This window comes from Mandrillus leucophaeus, unplaced genomic scaffold, assembly GCF_000951045.1.
Source record: "Mandrillus leucophaeus isolate KB7577 unplaced genomic scaffold, Mleu.le_1.0 Scaffold204, whole genome shotgun sequence".
Classification (NCBI taxonomy): Eukaryota; Metazoa; Chordata; class Mammalia; order Primates; family Cercopithecidae; genus Mandrillus; species Mandrillus leucophaeus.
Window position 1 is genome coordinate 103,400 of NW_012102077.1, and position 18,198 is coordinate 121,597.

Genomic DNA, 18,198 nt, shown 5'->3' on the forward strand with positions numbered 1-18,198 from the left:
GGGGAGGGGGGAGGGATTGCATTGGGAGTTATACTTGATGTAAATGTCGAGTTGATGGGTGCAGCACACCAACATGGCACAAGTGTACATATGTAACAAACCTGCACGTTACGCACATGTACCCTACAACTTAAAGTATAATAATAATAAATAAATTAAAAAAAAAATAAAGTAGTATTACATCATTGCAAAGATATTTTTTAAAACTAGATCAAGGTAATAGAATATAGAATCCAGAAACAGATCCAGGCATATATAGATAGATCTATAAATCATTGGTAAAAAGATTGACCTCTCAATCATAGATGTTTGAATAATAATTTTTCCATGGAGGGGGCAAATTAGGCCTCAGATTTACTACCATATACAAAAACTAATTTCAAATGGATTAAGTTCTTATTTGTGACAAAAATTCTATAAGAGTAAAATCAAAATGAGAGGCACGAGAGTTTTTTTTTTAGATAAGACTCAAAGCAAAACTTGAAATTATTAGTAATTTTTACTAAATTAAATATTTCAGAGTTTAGCATCAAAAGACAGTGTAAACAATGTTAAAAGATGTATGATGGTGGGAGGATATGCATGCAGCATATTAACAGAAGAGGGTAAGTGTCTTGCAGTCATGTAGAACCCCTTTTTTTATCTTTATAAAAAAGATAATCAACTTAAATAGAAAAAAATAGACAAAAGTACCTACAATGGCCGCTGAATATATGTAAAGGAGGTCAACCTTACTAGTAGCTTAGGGTATGCAAATTAAACCAATGATATGATACTATTTCACACCCACCAGGTTGTTAGTTTCCAGAAATCTGACAATACCCATAATTAGCAAGGAGAACAAGAAGGAACCAGGTGAGAAAGTAAATTGGTATATTTACTTTTTAAAAATTTTTTGAGATAGAGTCAGTCCCTGTCACCCAGGCTGGAGTGCAGTGGCACTATCTTGGCTCACTGCAACTTCTGCCTCCTGGGCTCAAGTGACCCCCCCCACCTCAGCCTCCTGAGTAGCTGGGACTACAGGCACACACCACCATGCCCAGCTAATTTTTGTATTTTTAGTGGAGACAGGGTTTTGCTCTGTCACCCAGGCTGGGGTATATTTATTTTTGAGTGATATTTGGCAATACCTAATAATGTTGAAAATGCATATGAGATATCTCTCTTCTAGAAATGCATACTAGAGAAATGTTTTCATGTTTGCCACAGAAATCCTATATATCAGATCCCCCCCGACACTTCCCGTGAAGCTTCATCTGTATTTACAGCGACTCCCCATCACTCATTGCTCACATTACTGCCTGAGCTCCGCCTCCTGTTAGATCAGCGGCAGCATTAGATTCTCATAGGAGCCCAGACCCGATTGTGAACTGGCATGTGAGGGATCTAAGTTGCGTGCTCCTTATGAGAATCTAATGCCTGATGATCTGTCACTGTCTCCCATCACCCCCAGATGGGACCATCTAGTTGCAAGAAAACAAACTCAGGGCTCCCTCTGATTCTACATGATGATGAGATGTATAATTATTTCATCGTATGTTAGATCGTAATAATAATAGAAATAAAGTGCACAATAAATGTAATGCACTTGAATCATCCCCAAAACATTTCCCCTTCCCTGCTCCTGGTCTGTGGAAAACTTGTCTTCCAAGAAACCAGTCCCTGGTGCCAAAAAGGATGGGGATTGCTGCTGTATGTGTTTCCTGAACCATCAATTGTAATAGCAAAAATTTGGGAATGATATAATGTCAATCATTAGGCAAGTGAATGAAAGATTTATGAAATAGAGAAACCCAGGATAAGTGTAGAAATACAGAGTTAAAATGAATAAAATACATTACAGCTATGTGCATTGACATGAGTAGAACTAGAAAACGAGGTTGAGTAAAAGAGCAAGTTGCAAAATAATATTAACTGACAGTCATTTAAACTGCAAAGACCTTTTCAAAGGTCCATGAAGTCAAAACTATTTTTATCATAATACTGAGAATATACTTGTTTTATTCACTGTCATTCTCTCATGAGTTTGTGGTGGAGTTTTCTAGAGGCTGTTTGGTAATGATGCCATTGCTCTACCAGCTAATGGAATGTGTGTGTGTGTATTCTTGTGTTTTAAAAATTTGTTTTTATTTTCAAATAAATTAAATATTGATAGATATAACCCATAAAAACAGTATCTCTTTTGGGTCCCTAATATTTTTAAGAATGTGAAGAGTTGCCTTTCAGAACTGCTACTATAGACAACTTCTGTGTAGCCATTAAAATGAAAATGGAGAATATTTGACAGGAAAATATATATGCTCATGATAATATATTAAATGCAAAGGGTAAGTTATAAAACAGTATGCAGAGAATGATTTAATATTTGCAGCAACAAATATTAACAAAATACTATATAAATACCATATACTATATAAATATGCCTAGCTAGAGAATCAGACTAAAATGATGTTAAAATATGTGTGTGTGTGTGTCTATGTGTAACTTGCCACCCCTAGAGACTCAATTAAGTTTGCTCTAAAACTTAAGTTTGTCATCCCTGGATTACAATTAGTTTTTATTTTCTGTATTTACTAATTTTTCTATAATATATAGCTATTAACTGTATAATTTTTTAATAGTACTTATTTAAGAAAATTGTGTAACTCCTTTAAAAGGCAACTATAATTCTAGGAGACTGAATTTAATTCAGCAAATATTTATTTTCTACCTACAATATAATTCTAACACTAACCACTCCGAGTTTAAGCATAGTGCCTAACAAGACTGCCCTCATTTCAGATGCTTGTTGCAAGTTTGGGGGCTCCAGGCCACCCACACTCTGGTCTTACTGTCTACAAGTCTAGGAGGTTGCCACAGCTCCCCTCAGGTTTAATGATTTGCTAGAATGAATCATAGAACTCAAAAAATGCAGTACCTATGGTTATGGTTTTATTAGATACAATACAGAATAAGACCAGCCAGTTGAAGAGAGAGGGCAAGGTCTGGGAAGGTCCTGAACACAGAGCTTCTATGCCTTCTTTGAGGACATGGAGTTGGGGTGTGTCACCCTCCTAGCACAACAGCGTGTTCAACAACCAGAAAGCGCCACTGAGCTTAGTGCTTAGAATTTTTGTTAGGGTTTCATTACATAGGAATGATTGATTGAATTATTGGCCATGTGATTGAACTTAATCTATAGTCTCTCTTTTCTCCCCAGAGGTCAGGCTCGCTAAAGCCCCAGCTCTCTAATCACAGTTATTGTTTCTGGTAAGCAGCTCCCCTCCTGAGTGATCTCCTTAGCACAAACTCAGGTATGAACGAAGGATTTAGAGTCTCCTTCCCAGGACCCAGGGGCAAAGACCAAATTCTTTGTAATATAGCGCTGCTACATGTGAAACCAAGCTGGGAATTGGAAGTAGGGAGAGAGATTCCTGACATGAGTGGAAATATAAAGATTTTAAGAAATTTTAGAAGTCCTTAAAGTTAATAAGAGAAGACAAAATGAATGTGTTGATTGGATGATTTAGACCAGGAGAATCTAGATTATGACTAAAATAAGCTACTTGGAGTCAATAAGGATCTGGGCTTTGTCATTTAGTAGTTCTGTGACCTTGGGTGTTACTTATCCACTTTAAGTCTTGTTAAAATATGCATAATGAGGATTGTTTTTAGAATGAAGTTATTGTATGAGCCTATTGCCAAACACATAGAGGGCACACGATAAAAGGTAGCTATGATTTTTCAGTCTTACACTGTAGCTGAGTTTAAGCTAGAACAGATGAGGTTGGAAGACATGGAACCAGTTAAAAAGGAGAAAGATTAGTTAATATTTATACAGTTACAATAGATATGGTATAAACTAAGCTGCATAAAGTTTATTCAGAATGTTGTTTTTAAAATTTTTTAGTATTTTTTTGAGACAGGGTCTCGCTCTGTTGCCTAGGCTGGAGTGCAGTGGTATGATCATGGCTCACTATAGCCCGACTTCCTGGGCTCAAGTGATTTTTCCACCTCAGCCTTCTGAGTAAGCTGGGACTATAGATGAACGCCACTATTTCCAGCTAATTGTTGTTTGTTTGTTTATTTGTGAGATGGGGTTTTGCCATGTTGCCCAGGCTGGTCTCAAACTCCTGGGCTCAAGGGATCTAGCCGCCTCGGCCTCCCAAAGTGCTGAGATTATAGGCCTGAGCCACTGAGCCCAGCCCAGAATATTTTATTTAATCATATGTGAGTTTACTGTTGTCTAAACAATAAATATCCCAGTTTCTCATTACAATTTGGAGCTGAATTATTCTGTGCCATTGGTATTCTATAATCAGATGCACTGATTATTTAGTGGCATATTTTACCTGCAGTGCAGATATAGAAACATGAAGAAAACAAACACAAGAATCCGCATATGGGCTTCACGGTGTCCATAAATCCCCTAATTAATGCTGTTCCTGCCTTTGACATACTAAGAATTATACTTCTGCTAGCTCAGCTTTGCAGTTAAACAAATATGATTTATAAATGTCAGAAAGCATTTTTAGGTACAGCTGCATCGAGAATGGTTTGTCTGAAATGCCTTCCAGACTTGAATGTGTGTAAAAATTAGAAGATCTTGTTAAAAATGCAGGTTGTGGCTCGGTAGGTCTGGCATGGGCACTGAGATTCTGCGTTTCGCACCAACTCCCAGGTGTGATGCTCAAACTATTGGGGAACCACATGCTCTGAGGAGTGGGGATCAGATCTGAAAATAGAAGTGGGTTCTGTGTTTGTCTAATGTGTTTCTAAGCAGACTAATTTTATTATTTCAAATTATTTCAAGTTATCTCAGCAAATCTTTTAATCATTTTTCTTTAAGATTAATCAAATTATAGTTTTCACTTAGTGTTTTTAACCGACTGTACACAATAAATTCAAAATTGATTTAGCATATGAGTAATGATTCAAATGTCTAAGTTCTCCAATAGTTTCAGAGCAGCACTGATAGTTTTGACTTTTTTAAAAAAGAAAAAGCTAAGCAGCAGTTGAAGTCTGTGTTAAGTTAAAACTAGAAACAAATTGAAACAGTGACGAAACAGTGACCACAATAATGCAGTACCCTTGTCTTTCGGTTTCATCCAATGTTATCATTCTCTAAGTCACTCACCATTAAATACTTTTCATTCCTTTGTAACATAATCCTTTGTTCATTTACTTCCTCTACACGAAGCTCTCTAAATCCAAATGTGTTACAAAGAAGAGACATTATGTGAAGCCAGGTGATGTGACCGTTTCTGATCTTGATATGGAAATTCACATTTTTCCATGGTTTTCCTAAAACGATTCCTTTATGACTGGCTCCAGAACTTAAACTCACTGTTTTATCTTGATTTGGTTGTCTTATGTATAACCTCCCATTATTCATCTTATCTGAAATTTTAGGTAGCTGTAATTAAATTTAATGTAGCCTCTTCATCATTTATTTTATGTTTGAACCATGGGCAAATACTGTGTTGTGTGCTTGAATGAACCACAGGCATAACATAGGATAAATAATGCCATGTTTCAGGTCTTTTAAGTGGAGAATTTTGCATGGACATTTAAACATGTTTTTGATCTATTTTATAAGCAAGTGGTTTACCAATTCATCAATAGTATAATAACTTCTGTCATAGGAATTAAATCAAATGCTCGCAGAAACACCACCAGTTTGGAAAGGCTCATCGAAGCTATTTCGAAATCTTAAAGAAAGAGGTGAGTTAACCTTAGTACGTGTCCGTTTTTTAAACTGTATTATGTATACTATTTGTATATGCATATTTTCCCGTACCTAAAATAATTTTTAAATTACATCTATGTGTATGCATAGAGAAAAAACTAAAGAAGAAAACAGCAAAATATTAACATTTCTGAGTATTAATGTTGTTCTCGGGTAATTCCACTCTTCATTAAGGGTAGTTTTCATGTTATTGTTTATATATTATTTGTATCTTCCAAATTTTTTTTACAACAAAATGGACTTACATAGTTTAACAAATTGTTCTTTAACCATATTGAAAAGTTTATTCTCTACTTCCCCAAAGAAAACATTTTACAAAAATACTAGATCTTCAAAGGTATATTTTTCTTCCTTCCATTTCGCTCTGAGAGAATTACAGATGCTTCTAAACTAATCAACAGGAAAAATTTAGTGGATACGTCCTTTGACAGCCTAGTTTCGACATGTTTCCTTTAAAGGCCAATACTTACTGCAAATGTACCTGTGTCAACTTACTCCATTATCAGATATCAATATTAGGTTAATTCATTAATTTATACGTTTCCTGGCAATCACATTATATGGCTTTTATTGTAATTTTCTTTTACAGTGTACCTTTTTACACATTTGTAGAAAAAATGTATTAGTCTTTTTAATCTTAAAAAGTAATGTTTCTTGGAAACATATTTTTTGTATCCTCAAATACAGGAATATGCAATATATTAAAGAAATTATATAAGCAGTTATATTTTCCCTTTTCATCAGTTTTAATGAATATTGGTTTGAAAATAATGTACTTCAGCCTGAAGACAAATACTTTGAAGGAGTAGTTATAATTCATATATTTTATTTAAGTAGAATTAGAAAGTTTGTATTGCTTCCACATGGTTTACGTATAATCTGAAAGGAAGAGACACCGTATCTTTTATTGTAGGTGTTTCATAAGTAAGATTTTTAAATCTTCAAGAAACCTAGGCCAAAGTGTCTTAAAAAAAATCTTAGAAATTTTTTTCCTGGATATTGTCTTAAAGATTGCCATTCAGATCTTAGGGTGAGATAATAGGATGAGGAAAATTCAAAGCTCAGAAGGATCAAGTAAGTATGGTGAATTTCAAACATTTTTCTTAATATATATACCTCATGGGAAAATACAAATTGGATCAAATATAATCTGAGAAAAATAACGCATGGAAGAAAAAAACCTTCTTTTAGTTAAGGGGAAGGTTAAATCTAGAAGTCCTAGGTTTAGGCATATCCTAATCCTTCTCATGTTATACACATGTTTGCATTTTTTTCCCCAGGGATAGAATCTATTCTGCGCCACTATGACGGAAATACTCTGTTTCTGTGCTGTCTCTTATGGTAGCTACTAGCCACATACGACTGTTAAGCACTTGAAATGTGACTGGCATAACTGCGGAACTTAATTTTTAGTTGTATTTGATTTTAAGTATTTTAAATTTAAATAGCTACACCCTGTAGTACAGTGCGTATCTGTATCATATTAATTAGATCATCAGGGTAATACATGATCCCAGAAAGTTTTAGAATCATTAGAGAAGTTAGAATAAATAGAGAAGTTAGAAGAGCCTTGCTTTTTTTAAATAGTGATTAAGTGGCAGAGAAATTTTAAGACTAAACCTTTAGAGCTATTGAAGACATAATTTTATTTTTATCTTTGTTTTATTTTATTTATTTATTGAGTCAGGGTCTCGCTTTGTCACCCAGGTGGAAGTGCAGTGGTGCAGTCATGGCTCACTGCCGCCTCGACCTCCTGGGCTTGAGCAATTCTTCCCCCCTCATTTTTTGATTTTTTGTAGAGATAAAGTCTCACTTTGTTGCCCAGGCCGGTTTCGAACTCCTGGACTCAAACAGTCCTCTTGCCTTGGCCTCCCAAAGTGCTGGGATTATAGGTGTGAGCCACCATGCCTGGCTAAAGACTAATTTTAAAATTAAAAGTTTATCTATGTAAAGTATTACCTCTAGAGAAAATGTTATACATTTAAATAATAAAAAATTGATATGCATTCATGAAAACGTGTATTATAGAGACTTAATTATAACAGCCAACTGCAATGTGTCATGTATAGGAATTAAACAATGTAATCCTTTTAAGGAACTTCCCTTAAAATTTGTTTTGATTGACTTTTCAAAAGAAACCTAGTTGGCATCTTTCTTATCCTCTGTTTCTAAAGATCACACCATTACTATATGCCTAGCTTTTTTTTTTTTGATCCTGGATGCCATAAGTAAATTGAAGAGTAAGTTTTATAGTATTCTGTTTTTATAATTGGAAAGCGTTAAAAATATACAGTTCATCTTCAGTAGTATTTTCTCTTTTCCTTGACTATTTTTATTAAATTATAGTGTATCATGGGTTTCACTTCGTTTTTCTTCCCTGTGGTTTAAGCCACCTCAGTCACCATGTGGTCCTGCAAAGAAGTGTCTACCATGATAGTCATGGTCTGGACACTCGCTGTGAAGTAGTGCTTTACTTGAGGGAAGTCTTGAGTTAACTGTCAAATAAAAGATGCATAGCAGTTACTGAAGTTCTTTGTACCAACCAGAATCTCTTGTGTATTCTACCAGGTCAACTAGAACAACAGTCAGTGAGATAGGATTATGGCGACAGCATGCCCATTTCCCAACCCATTTCCTTTTTTTGCCCCTTCTTTTATGCTTTTCTTTCATTTTTTGAGGGATCCCTATGGACTCTTAAGTATTGTATCTTTATATACATTGACCATTCCAGAATCTTTCTCCCATAACATTCATGGCAATCAACCAGAACTATCTGTCTATAGGTCACAATATTCTAGTATAAACAAAAGAAGGGAATGAATGCTTTCAGGGCTTCCTGGTAGTGCCCTTCATGTCTCTGACAAACTGCCTGACAGTGACTCCTCTTCTCTTTGTTCTGTAACAAAGAAGGCAGCCTCAAAGAACATCATATAAAATGGAGTTTTAAAGTTCACAATCTGGTTATTTAAAGGATTTTTATACCCTTTTACCAAGCATCAGAACTATCTGATATCTAAATAAGTATTGTAGATACAGATTCCTGATGTCAATCTTCTCAGTATCTGCTTGGAAGGTCAGTTCAAGCACTAAATCTAGTTTTGGGTTTTGTATTGCAAACGCAAGAATTCAAGTAACAGAATGCACTTTTTTATTTACTTCAGATGGACTCCTTTTAAAATTTGTAAGTATGGAGTTACTGAGAACTCAGGATGTGATGTACAGAAAGTATAAGACATTTAATTACAATAAAAACTCCTTAGAGTACATATAATAGAAGCATTGAAGATAATTTGAAAGCAGAAAAGTCGTAACTATAGACCTTTATTCTTAAAATGCAAAACAAATATCAAATTTCTAAGTAACAATGTCTAAATGTTTTATCCAAGTGTTAATAAAAAGTAAGCACTTTGCAGTGTTCTTTAGCCATTTCCAACCTTTTTATTTTTACTTATTTTTTCCTTTAACCTCTGTTGTTGGACTTGACAACTTTTTTATGTTACGAGTCATACATTAGAAACTAGCAACAAGTTTAAAAGTTACTGCTATGCATTATAATTTTGCTTTTTTTGCCAATGTATTTGACAGCATAATGATTTTATATGAGTATCTATGGAGGCATGTGGAACAAGTAAAGTAAAATTAAATTTGTTGCTTCTTTCGCTTTGATTTTATAATAATAATTGTCATTTAAAATAATATATAGCATCTATTTTTAAACTATAAGCTCATTATAGCATTTATTGCTTCTCAAACAACATTTTATACATATAACTGATACTATTTTTCTTGTAGGTGTGATTTCTTACACAGAATATCTTTTTCTTTTATGTATTTTAACAAGTAAGTATACTTATTAAATTTATTTCTGGATGCAGCTTTATTTTTTAAACAGAATCTTAGAAAGCAGATCTTAGATTCACTTACTCTTGAAAATCAATATCCATACTGTTCTGCAAAATTCATGTTTAATGCCACAGAAAAATGCTAAGCATAGCACTGTGAAGAGTCAGAAACGTTAAATGCTACAGCTTATGGTATAGTAATAAATGCTAATAAATTATAAATTTACTATTATGTATCCATTCTTGTGGTTTTAATCTACCTCAGACTCGAAAGGTCATGACATGTAATAATTTGTAAATTTCCTACTGTACTCATTTGAGTCATATTTTCTGCAAGACTGATGTGAGAGAGTCTCTTAACTGTCGAGTCTCTCAGAATACCTGACATTCACATCCAAAACTTCTGTTTTCTTCCTCGCATGTGCAGCATTTCTTAGGAAATATGTGAAGGGTTTTCTACATTTTCAGCTAAATTTCTTTGCATTTAATGGAGACAATTTTGTTACAGTTTACTGGGTTCCAGCCACCTGGCCTTCCCGTTCCTTGAATTGCCGCCTCAGGAATTTATACCTTCTGCTTTCTGTGCCATCGGTACTTACCCTCAAGATCCCTATGATAATAAATATCATTCAAGTTTCCTTTCAAATGTGAAGACTTAGCAAATCCTTACTTGGCCAGCCTCTCTAAAATAGCCCCCTCTCTCTTTATATCTCTTTGCTGCGTTTCATTTTCTTTGTATCAGACTATTTGAAAGTATTATTGGTTTACATGTTCTTGTTTGTCTCCCCACACTTGAATGCAAGGTCCATTATGGCAAAGATTTTATCTTTTTCGTTCATCTCTGTATCAAGAACAATGTCTTGCACATGGTACCCTCCTAAAAAGTAGTGAGTGAATGAATGAAGAAAGGAATACATCAAATAATATTGCTAGTGGAATTTCCAGTTGTGGAGACTTGGGAAGATGCATGGAAACAAGAACATCAATAAAACTCTGTCATTAGAAACAAGTCTAAAAATACTTTGTACTTCTTTGATTAAAAAATTCACACCACTGTTATTCTTAACTGTGTAACTTAGTGAGGAATGATGTTAACATTGAGTTCAGTTACAGTAAGTTTTGAGAAGAAGGAATGTGTACATATACTCATATATCTTTATTTTTTTCTCTTGGACTTGTCACCTTCCTCACTGCCTAGACTGAACCAATTTTTCAAGACAGGAGAATTACAGCAGAGAAAGAGTAATTTACACAGAACTGGCTGTGCGGGAGACTGGAGTTTTATTATTACTCAAATTAGTTTCCTGAGCATTCAGGGATCAGAGTTCTTAAAGATAATTTGCTGGGTAGGGGGTGGGTGAGTCAGGAGCACTGGTTGGTCAGGTCAAAGATGAAATCATAGGGAGTCAAAGCTTTTCTCTCGTGCTGAGTCAGTTCCTGGTTGAGGACCACAAGACCAGATGAGCCAGTTTATCGCTCTGTGTAGTGCCAGCTGATCCATCAAGTGTGGGGTCTGCAAAATATCTCAAGCACAGGTCTTAGGTTTTACAATAGTAATGTTACCCCCAGGAGCAATTTAGGGAGGGTCAGAATCTTGTAGCTCCAGCTGCGTGACTCCTAAACCATAATTTCTAATCTTGTGGCTAATTTGTTATCCTACAAAGGCAATCTAGTCCCTAGTCAAGAAGGGGGTTTGTTACAGGAAAGGGCTCGTATCGTCTTTCTTTTAAACTATAAACTAAGTTCCTCCCAAAGTTAGTTTGGCCTAACTAAACAAGAAGCAACTGAATGAGCAAACATAGCTTGGAGATTAAAGCAAGATGGAGTTGGTTAGTCAGATCTCTTTCACTGTCTCCATTATAATTTTGCAGTGGCAGTTTCAGACTTAAAATGAAATTAAAATGTTAGGGCTGGGGGTAGTATTGTACATTTTGTAATAGGGCTACCTGAGGTTGATGCACTCTGCAAAGCCATGGTAATGAAGCAAGTCCAGTCAATGATGCTACCCTGAGAATTAGAGTGGATGCAAAGGAGTGTCTCATAGATGTGTTGAAAAGTTACCTTGTTTGCCAGAACAATCATGGTTGCAATATTAGAAGTTAAATTAAGTACCTAAACCAGCGGAGTGAAAGGCAAGAATAGGAAGCGTTGACTAGGAAAGCTACTTGTTGAGACGGGACAAGGGTATAGTTTGGGAGTGTCAGAAAAAACATACATAGTGGGTTTTGGCACAGAAAGCTTAGGATCCTTGGGTGCTATGAAACTTCTTTGCAGTTCAGGACTCACCAACAGAAGCTTCTAAGGAGTTTGAATTGAAAAATTATGGGATATTGTTTACATTAGAACTAAGAAAACTGTGAAAAGAGGGCTGGCAGGAAGTGGGCCACATAATCCTGGTTACCTGTCTGTAAGTGTCTCTCTCTTTACTTTGTACTGTGTTTTTCCCTCCAAACAATGCTTGTAAGGAAGACTTCTTTCCTGTATGTATTTTCGAGATCTTTTTAAAGTGTAAAACTTGGTTATTAGAGATGGTGTAAATTTGTATTAGATTTCTAAAATACATGCAAGAAGTGAGCTTGCATAAAGGACTGGCTTCTGTTTCTGTTATTTTCAGAGACAACCGTTACCAGTTAAGAAAGTAGGACAGTATCTGTGCCTCTTTTGCAGGTTCAAGATTTCACAACACGTGGTAGCAAATGTGTCTGTGGGGGGTCCCTTTTTCAACTTTGTGCCCCTCCCCCCAGTCATCTCAAAAGAAAAGATCCAGTGTTTTGAGAAAGGCACGTCCACTGTGCCGCTCTTTGAAGGACACTTTCAAGTTTTCTTCTGTCCAGGTTTTCTCCTTTATGCTCTAGAAGTGAAAAGGAGAAAGAGATTGAACCTTATTATTTTAAGGTTCATGAAATTGAAGCACTTCATAGTATGTCAAAGTCTTTTTCAGAAAAGCAATTATTCCTTGTATTTTGGGGGAATTGGTAATTACATATTCAATCTTCTTTTGTTTTATATTTCTGTTGTTGAAGCCTCTAGAAGTTTTAACTCTAATCTCTTATGCTTAACATTTATTTTCATAGGTCATTTTAGTTATAATTTTCCCGAGAATCGGAACTAGTCCATTGTGTCATGTTTTTTTTTCTGCCGCACTAAGTAGCTGAACATACTGAATATATTTAAAATGTGATGAGTTGATATTTCCCTTTTAAACACACTAACAGACTTTGGATAAAAAAGAGAAGTGTTTATTTTTAGAAATAAGGAAAGTATTCAAATTTTTTCTCAGTGCTATGCAACAAGTATCACAGAAGTGCTTGTAAAGTGTATTAGCAATTTTTATTAAGTGTACTAATGTATAAAGCAGAAATATAAATACTTTTATATGCTTTTTATTATCTTTAACCAATAATATGTTAACTTTTAATTTCTTGGTTAAAGAAACTTTTTCTGTATAGAATAGGAGTAACTTTACAACTAATATGGATTTTGTACTTTAAAATACATTTTTCCATTTTGTGAATACCTTCTCTGTTTTTTCTGGCAGAGCCACATGCAGGGTTCAGAATAGCTTTCAACATGTTTGACACCGATGGCAATGAGATGGTGGATAAAAAAGAGTTTTTGGTGGTATGTATATTATATGCTGCGTTTTTATCAATAATTAAATATTGCTTACTTATATTTTTATGTTTTTGCCTTCTTGGGAATACTACTGTAGAGAAAAGAGTGAAAAATGTATACTTTTGCCTTTATTTAATAAAGTATATACTCAGGTACTTTGAACAATATTTACATTTTACAAATATAAATTACATTCAGTGTATGATAATGATTATCGTTGTTTTTACATAAAAGTGTGAAATGTGTCAGGTGTTTTCTGTTGGGTGGATAACAGACAGTCCTCAGGTTATATATGTCCAGTTAATATTCAGTCCCCATTATGTCATCCACCTAGGCACAACTTCTTCCATAGGAACTTCTCTTCCTTCTCAATATGGGATTCATGATTTTTGTTTCTCTTTTCTCTTCCACTTACTCCTGCCTTGTATTCCAGTCTTGTCCCCACTTCCCTGTTCCTTTCTGTTATGTTTGACTATAGGCTGATAGTTCTTAGGTATTTACCTTTTGACATTTCTTTGACTGGTCCAGCTCTGGCACTGGTCTGACAGGGAGGTCAGTTGCTCCCTCAACTTCGCAGAATCTCCTTCCAGAATTTTTCTCTTTCTTTTTACCTATGTATTTTGCATCTCTTTTTGTGGCAAAATGCCTCGTCTGTTTTTTTCTCTGAAATAGAAAATACTATTAATTTATTCCTTAGAGTAACATGGTCTGCTCTTAGCATGTATGTTACACTCTGTCTTTACCTACACTTTCTGAGTAAAAAGGAAGGGAAATCAACAGCCATTTTCTTTTCTTTTTTTGTTTTCTTTTTAAATTATGGCCCTACCTCCTAAACAGCCATTTTATTTTCTACTTTTCCTTTGTAATGTAGCTGTTAAAAATTCCTCAGAAAACCTCTGAAAGAGCTTCATATTTACTTCGGAAGCTGAAACTCAGAGGAAGTCTGTGACATCATTCTTTTTCTTAGTAGGAAAGAGAAAATATAAAAATCCTCATCAGAAGCTAATTAGTAGCCATTCAAAGAGAAACAAGCAGACTAATTACTGGGATTTATCAGAAGGCTTAAATTCTCGCCCACGCAGCCCTTGCCCAGGTGTAGTCCCTGAGCCAAGCCGCTGGAGCTGGAGCCTTCATTCCAGTGCTTTGCAGAGTGATGGGGAGATGGCGGTTTTCAGTTTGATTACAATAGCTATAGATGTGTTTCTGCCATCCGAAAATGGCCAAGGTTAGTGTCGCTTTCTTATGATAGTGCACAACTGTATTTTAGGAACTTTCAGAATGGGCCTGTTTTTCTACAGAACGTTCTATGTCCACACTGCCAAGTTCCATCCCCCTGACTTAAAGTAGAAGATTAGCTTTTGGAATTCAGTCCTTTGGAAGTTGCCTGTGTGGATGTCTGCATTTTAGAGATAAAGTAAAACTGTAATATTAAGTACATTTAACTTAATTATGGGTTACCGATACCAAAGGATAGATTTTCTTGGGGGAAAAAAACTGATATCAGAAAATAAATCTATAGCAGTTTAAATGTTCTTGGTGGATGAAGCTGTTTTCTTTGTTTTTGGAATATACCTAGTCCAGAATAGGAGATAGGTGCCCAGAAACTCTTGTTGGATATTTGATTCTTGATTGATTTCTTCGTCAGCTTCAAGAGATATTCAGGAAAAAAAATGAAAAGAGAGAAACTAAAGGAGATGAAGAAAAGTGTGCAATGCTGGTAAGAATACTTTATAGTAGCTTTAGGTGGGTTTTCTAGGCAACAATTATTTTATTCATGTTAAGAAACAGTAATTAAAGTTTGTAACTTTGAAGCTGTCCCCTTCTTGAAAACTTTGTAAAGTTTTTATGTAGAAAAATTGCTTCAGTATTTATATGCATTGATATCAATATTTACTTCAAATATTGATATTAAACATCTGTATCCATAATCATTCATTAAATCATTGTCATCCATATCGTTATCTGTGAGATTTGAAGGGTATATCATACAATAGATTAATACAGATCATTATGCATGTAAAAATTTAAAGGTGAATTGCAAAGATTTAATTATAATGTGAGAGAATTTAGTGGTAATATAACAATGTGACTGTCGAAACAAATACAAGGAAATAATATGTTTTCTTGCATTCTTAGATGTGTATATTAGAGATTCTTCTTCTAGGATATATAATATTTTCGTCTTTTTCTGAAGTTAGAGTCAAGCAACATTACCCTCCATCTTCCTAACCAGTTTTATTTTTGTCTGAAGTATTTCAGCCTGACCATAGGCCAGGTTCACATAATAAAAATAACAAACAGGTACTAAGGCCTTACCATCAGGCACTATACTAGGTGCTTTCCATACATTTCTCATGTAATCTATCCAACAATTCTCTTATTATCCCTAATTATAGATGAGGAAACTGATAATTGGGAAGGTTAAGCATCTTGTCCAAAGTTACATAGTTATTAAATGGCAAAGCCAAAGATTTGAACCTGTGTCTGGCCAGCTCCAAAACTTCACTTTTATCCACTATGACATACTTCTTTGATACTTAGATAACCAGAAATACAGTGAATTTTGTTGGCATGTAAATGATATTTGTTTCATTTGCAAATTGATGTCCCTGTGCAGTAGTTTAATTGTCCTACATGGAATTCAGATGATTAACTTCAGAGAGCTAAAACTTTATTTTTGTTATTCTCATTTTTAAAAGAATATTAGGTTTTGCTTAACATAGATTATCTATAGCAGATGGGTGCCATATTCAATCCCAATATATTTATGAAGTATACATTTATATTTAGTTGAATAAAAGCAGATTTATCAGGATTGTGTAGCACATACTGCTTTGTAGGATATTTGACCATGCTATAATTCTCAGTAGTCATTGAACATCCCTCAGTATACTATTGATAAAGCTTATGGAAGACAGTCTTAAAAAAATCAAAGAGTTGATTGTAATGTTAGTTAAGTATTAAAAGGGGCAATAGTAGTTCTCTACTTAATTCAGGTCTCATGATTTTCAAATTGTAATTAATAAATACTACATGAGTAGTCCCATAATTGCAACTGTTTAGAGTGTTAGCAAAGAACACTAGAGAATTGAATACTTTCTTAAATTTTATTTCTTGTAAATAATATACTAAATGAGTAAACAGTTATTTTAGTTTTGATATATTACCTCTAACTATAATTGACTGAATAGGCAAGTTGTTAATAAAATACTATTTAAGGAGGTTGAATAATGTTAATGAATCTATTGATATACTTTAATGATAAAGTAGATAGTATTTCAATGGATATAAACATAATTGTTTTATTTATTTGTTTATTTATACGACTTCCAGAGAGGACTTATGCATCCTCCAATAAAAACACAGTATTATTCTAATCATTAACATTTATTAATAAATCCATCAAGTAATAAAGGGAGATAAAAAAGAGAAAAATTATAGCAGGCAATGCACACTGAGAAAGCCTACAGTGTTAGTACAAAATTTGACTCTGAGCATCACTGCAGCCAAGGTATAAGAAATTTAATATTGATTTAATGCAAATATTTTATGATAGTGATAGAGTAAAACCTCATTAACTTAATTAGGGAAAATCCATCTGAATTATAAAATCTAAATTATATCAGCATACCCTAAATTGTATTATTTTATGTTTATATGGGTTTATGAACCATTCCCTTTCAAATATGTGAGGAAGGAGATTTAAAGAACAGATTAAAATAACTTTTAAGTAATATAATATACAATTTGTTTATTTATAAATGAATGCTTACTAAAGTCTTTGATAGCCACAGGTACGTCAGAAGTATTCATTTTATATAACTTAAATAGCGCTTCTAAAATCTTACTTTTGTAATTTAGCTATCAGAACTCTTCCTTAAAGCAATTCAGAAATAATCTTTAATCTTTGGAACTTTAATCTTTGAAACTAACAGCACTTTACAATACAGCTCTCCAAATAGTCATTACTGTGTTTAGCGATAATGATAATTAGTGTTAACGTTGTTAGTTAGTCACATTTTAAATAATGCAGATCTGAACCAGAGAGGTTTTATTTTATATTACTTTAGTTATCAAAGATTTTAGTTATAAAATTTTTTTTAGTTATACTACTTTACTTAGAAAAGAATATGTAAAATGTAAGGTGATGTTATCAAGGTGATAGAAATGACAATATGATTCCACATATTCTTAGAATATTTTGGCTGAGTTTTGAGGTAGTTAAAATTTAGCTTATTGTGAAAATATATGAATTACCTGAGAGAGACAGTATAGCACAGGCTCAGGAACCAGATTTTTGGGGTTTGAATATTAGCTCTGCCACTCATTACCTGGGTGACCTTGGACAATGCCCTTAACCTCTCTGTTCCTCTGTTTTTTTCATTTGTACAATGGGGGCATTAGGAGTGATGACCACATGTGATTGGTATGGAGGTTAAAGCACATAGCCACTTAACCATGTGAAATGTAATAAACACTCACAAAGGTTAGCTAGTAGTAACACTTAAAGTTATTCTTTAATTAGTAGAACCATGCAGCTACTTTAAACTGAATCTTAACATACCTAAATAAAAATTAAATCAAAACTAAAGTTAAAAATTTTCATATGCCAAAATAAAACTGTGATTCAGAAGGGAAAAGGGAAATGAACATAACATTTCTTGGGACCCTTATGTGCTAAGCTCCATGCTGTGCTCATTGTAAATGTTACTCCCATTTAGTCCTCATGACAGTTCTACCAGGTAAGTATTATACCTGCTTGGAGATGAGAAAACAGTCTTAGAGAGATTCATGTGCCTAATGTCACAGCACTGATCATAGCAGAGCAGGATTCCAGCACAGGTGTCTCTTACCATTTCCACTGCCATACTGCTGCATCTGGATTTCCCCCTGTGCCATGTAGCATTGCGGAAACATGTCCAAATCAAACTGCATACTTCAGGGCAACGTGTTTTACTCAAAGCAGTAGTTCTATTCGAAGGTTATAATGAAATGGTTGAAATGAGCACAAAT

At 34.3% G+C, this 18,198-nt stretch overlaps 1 protein-coding gene across 1 annotated transcript in view; it reads left to right on the forward strand.

Moving 5' to 3' along the window:
* The window catches only part of MICU3 (mitochondrial calcium uptake family, member 3), a 68,031-nt gene that overhangs the window by 16,356 nt on the left and 33,477 nt on the right, over positions 1-18,198 (forward strand). The window contains exons 5-8 of the mRNA XM_011979633.1: positions 5,625-5,703; positions 9,521-9,568; positions 13,109-13,191; positions 14,831-14,902. Coding sequence (XP_011835023.1) covers positions 5,625-5,703; positions 9,521-9,568; positions 13,109-13,191; positions 14,831-14,902 — 282 coding nt within the window. The remainder of the gene's footprint in view (positions 1-5,624; positions 5,704-9,520; positions 9,569-13,108; positions 13,192-14,830; positions 14,903-18,198) is intronic.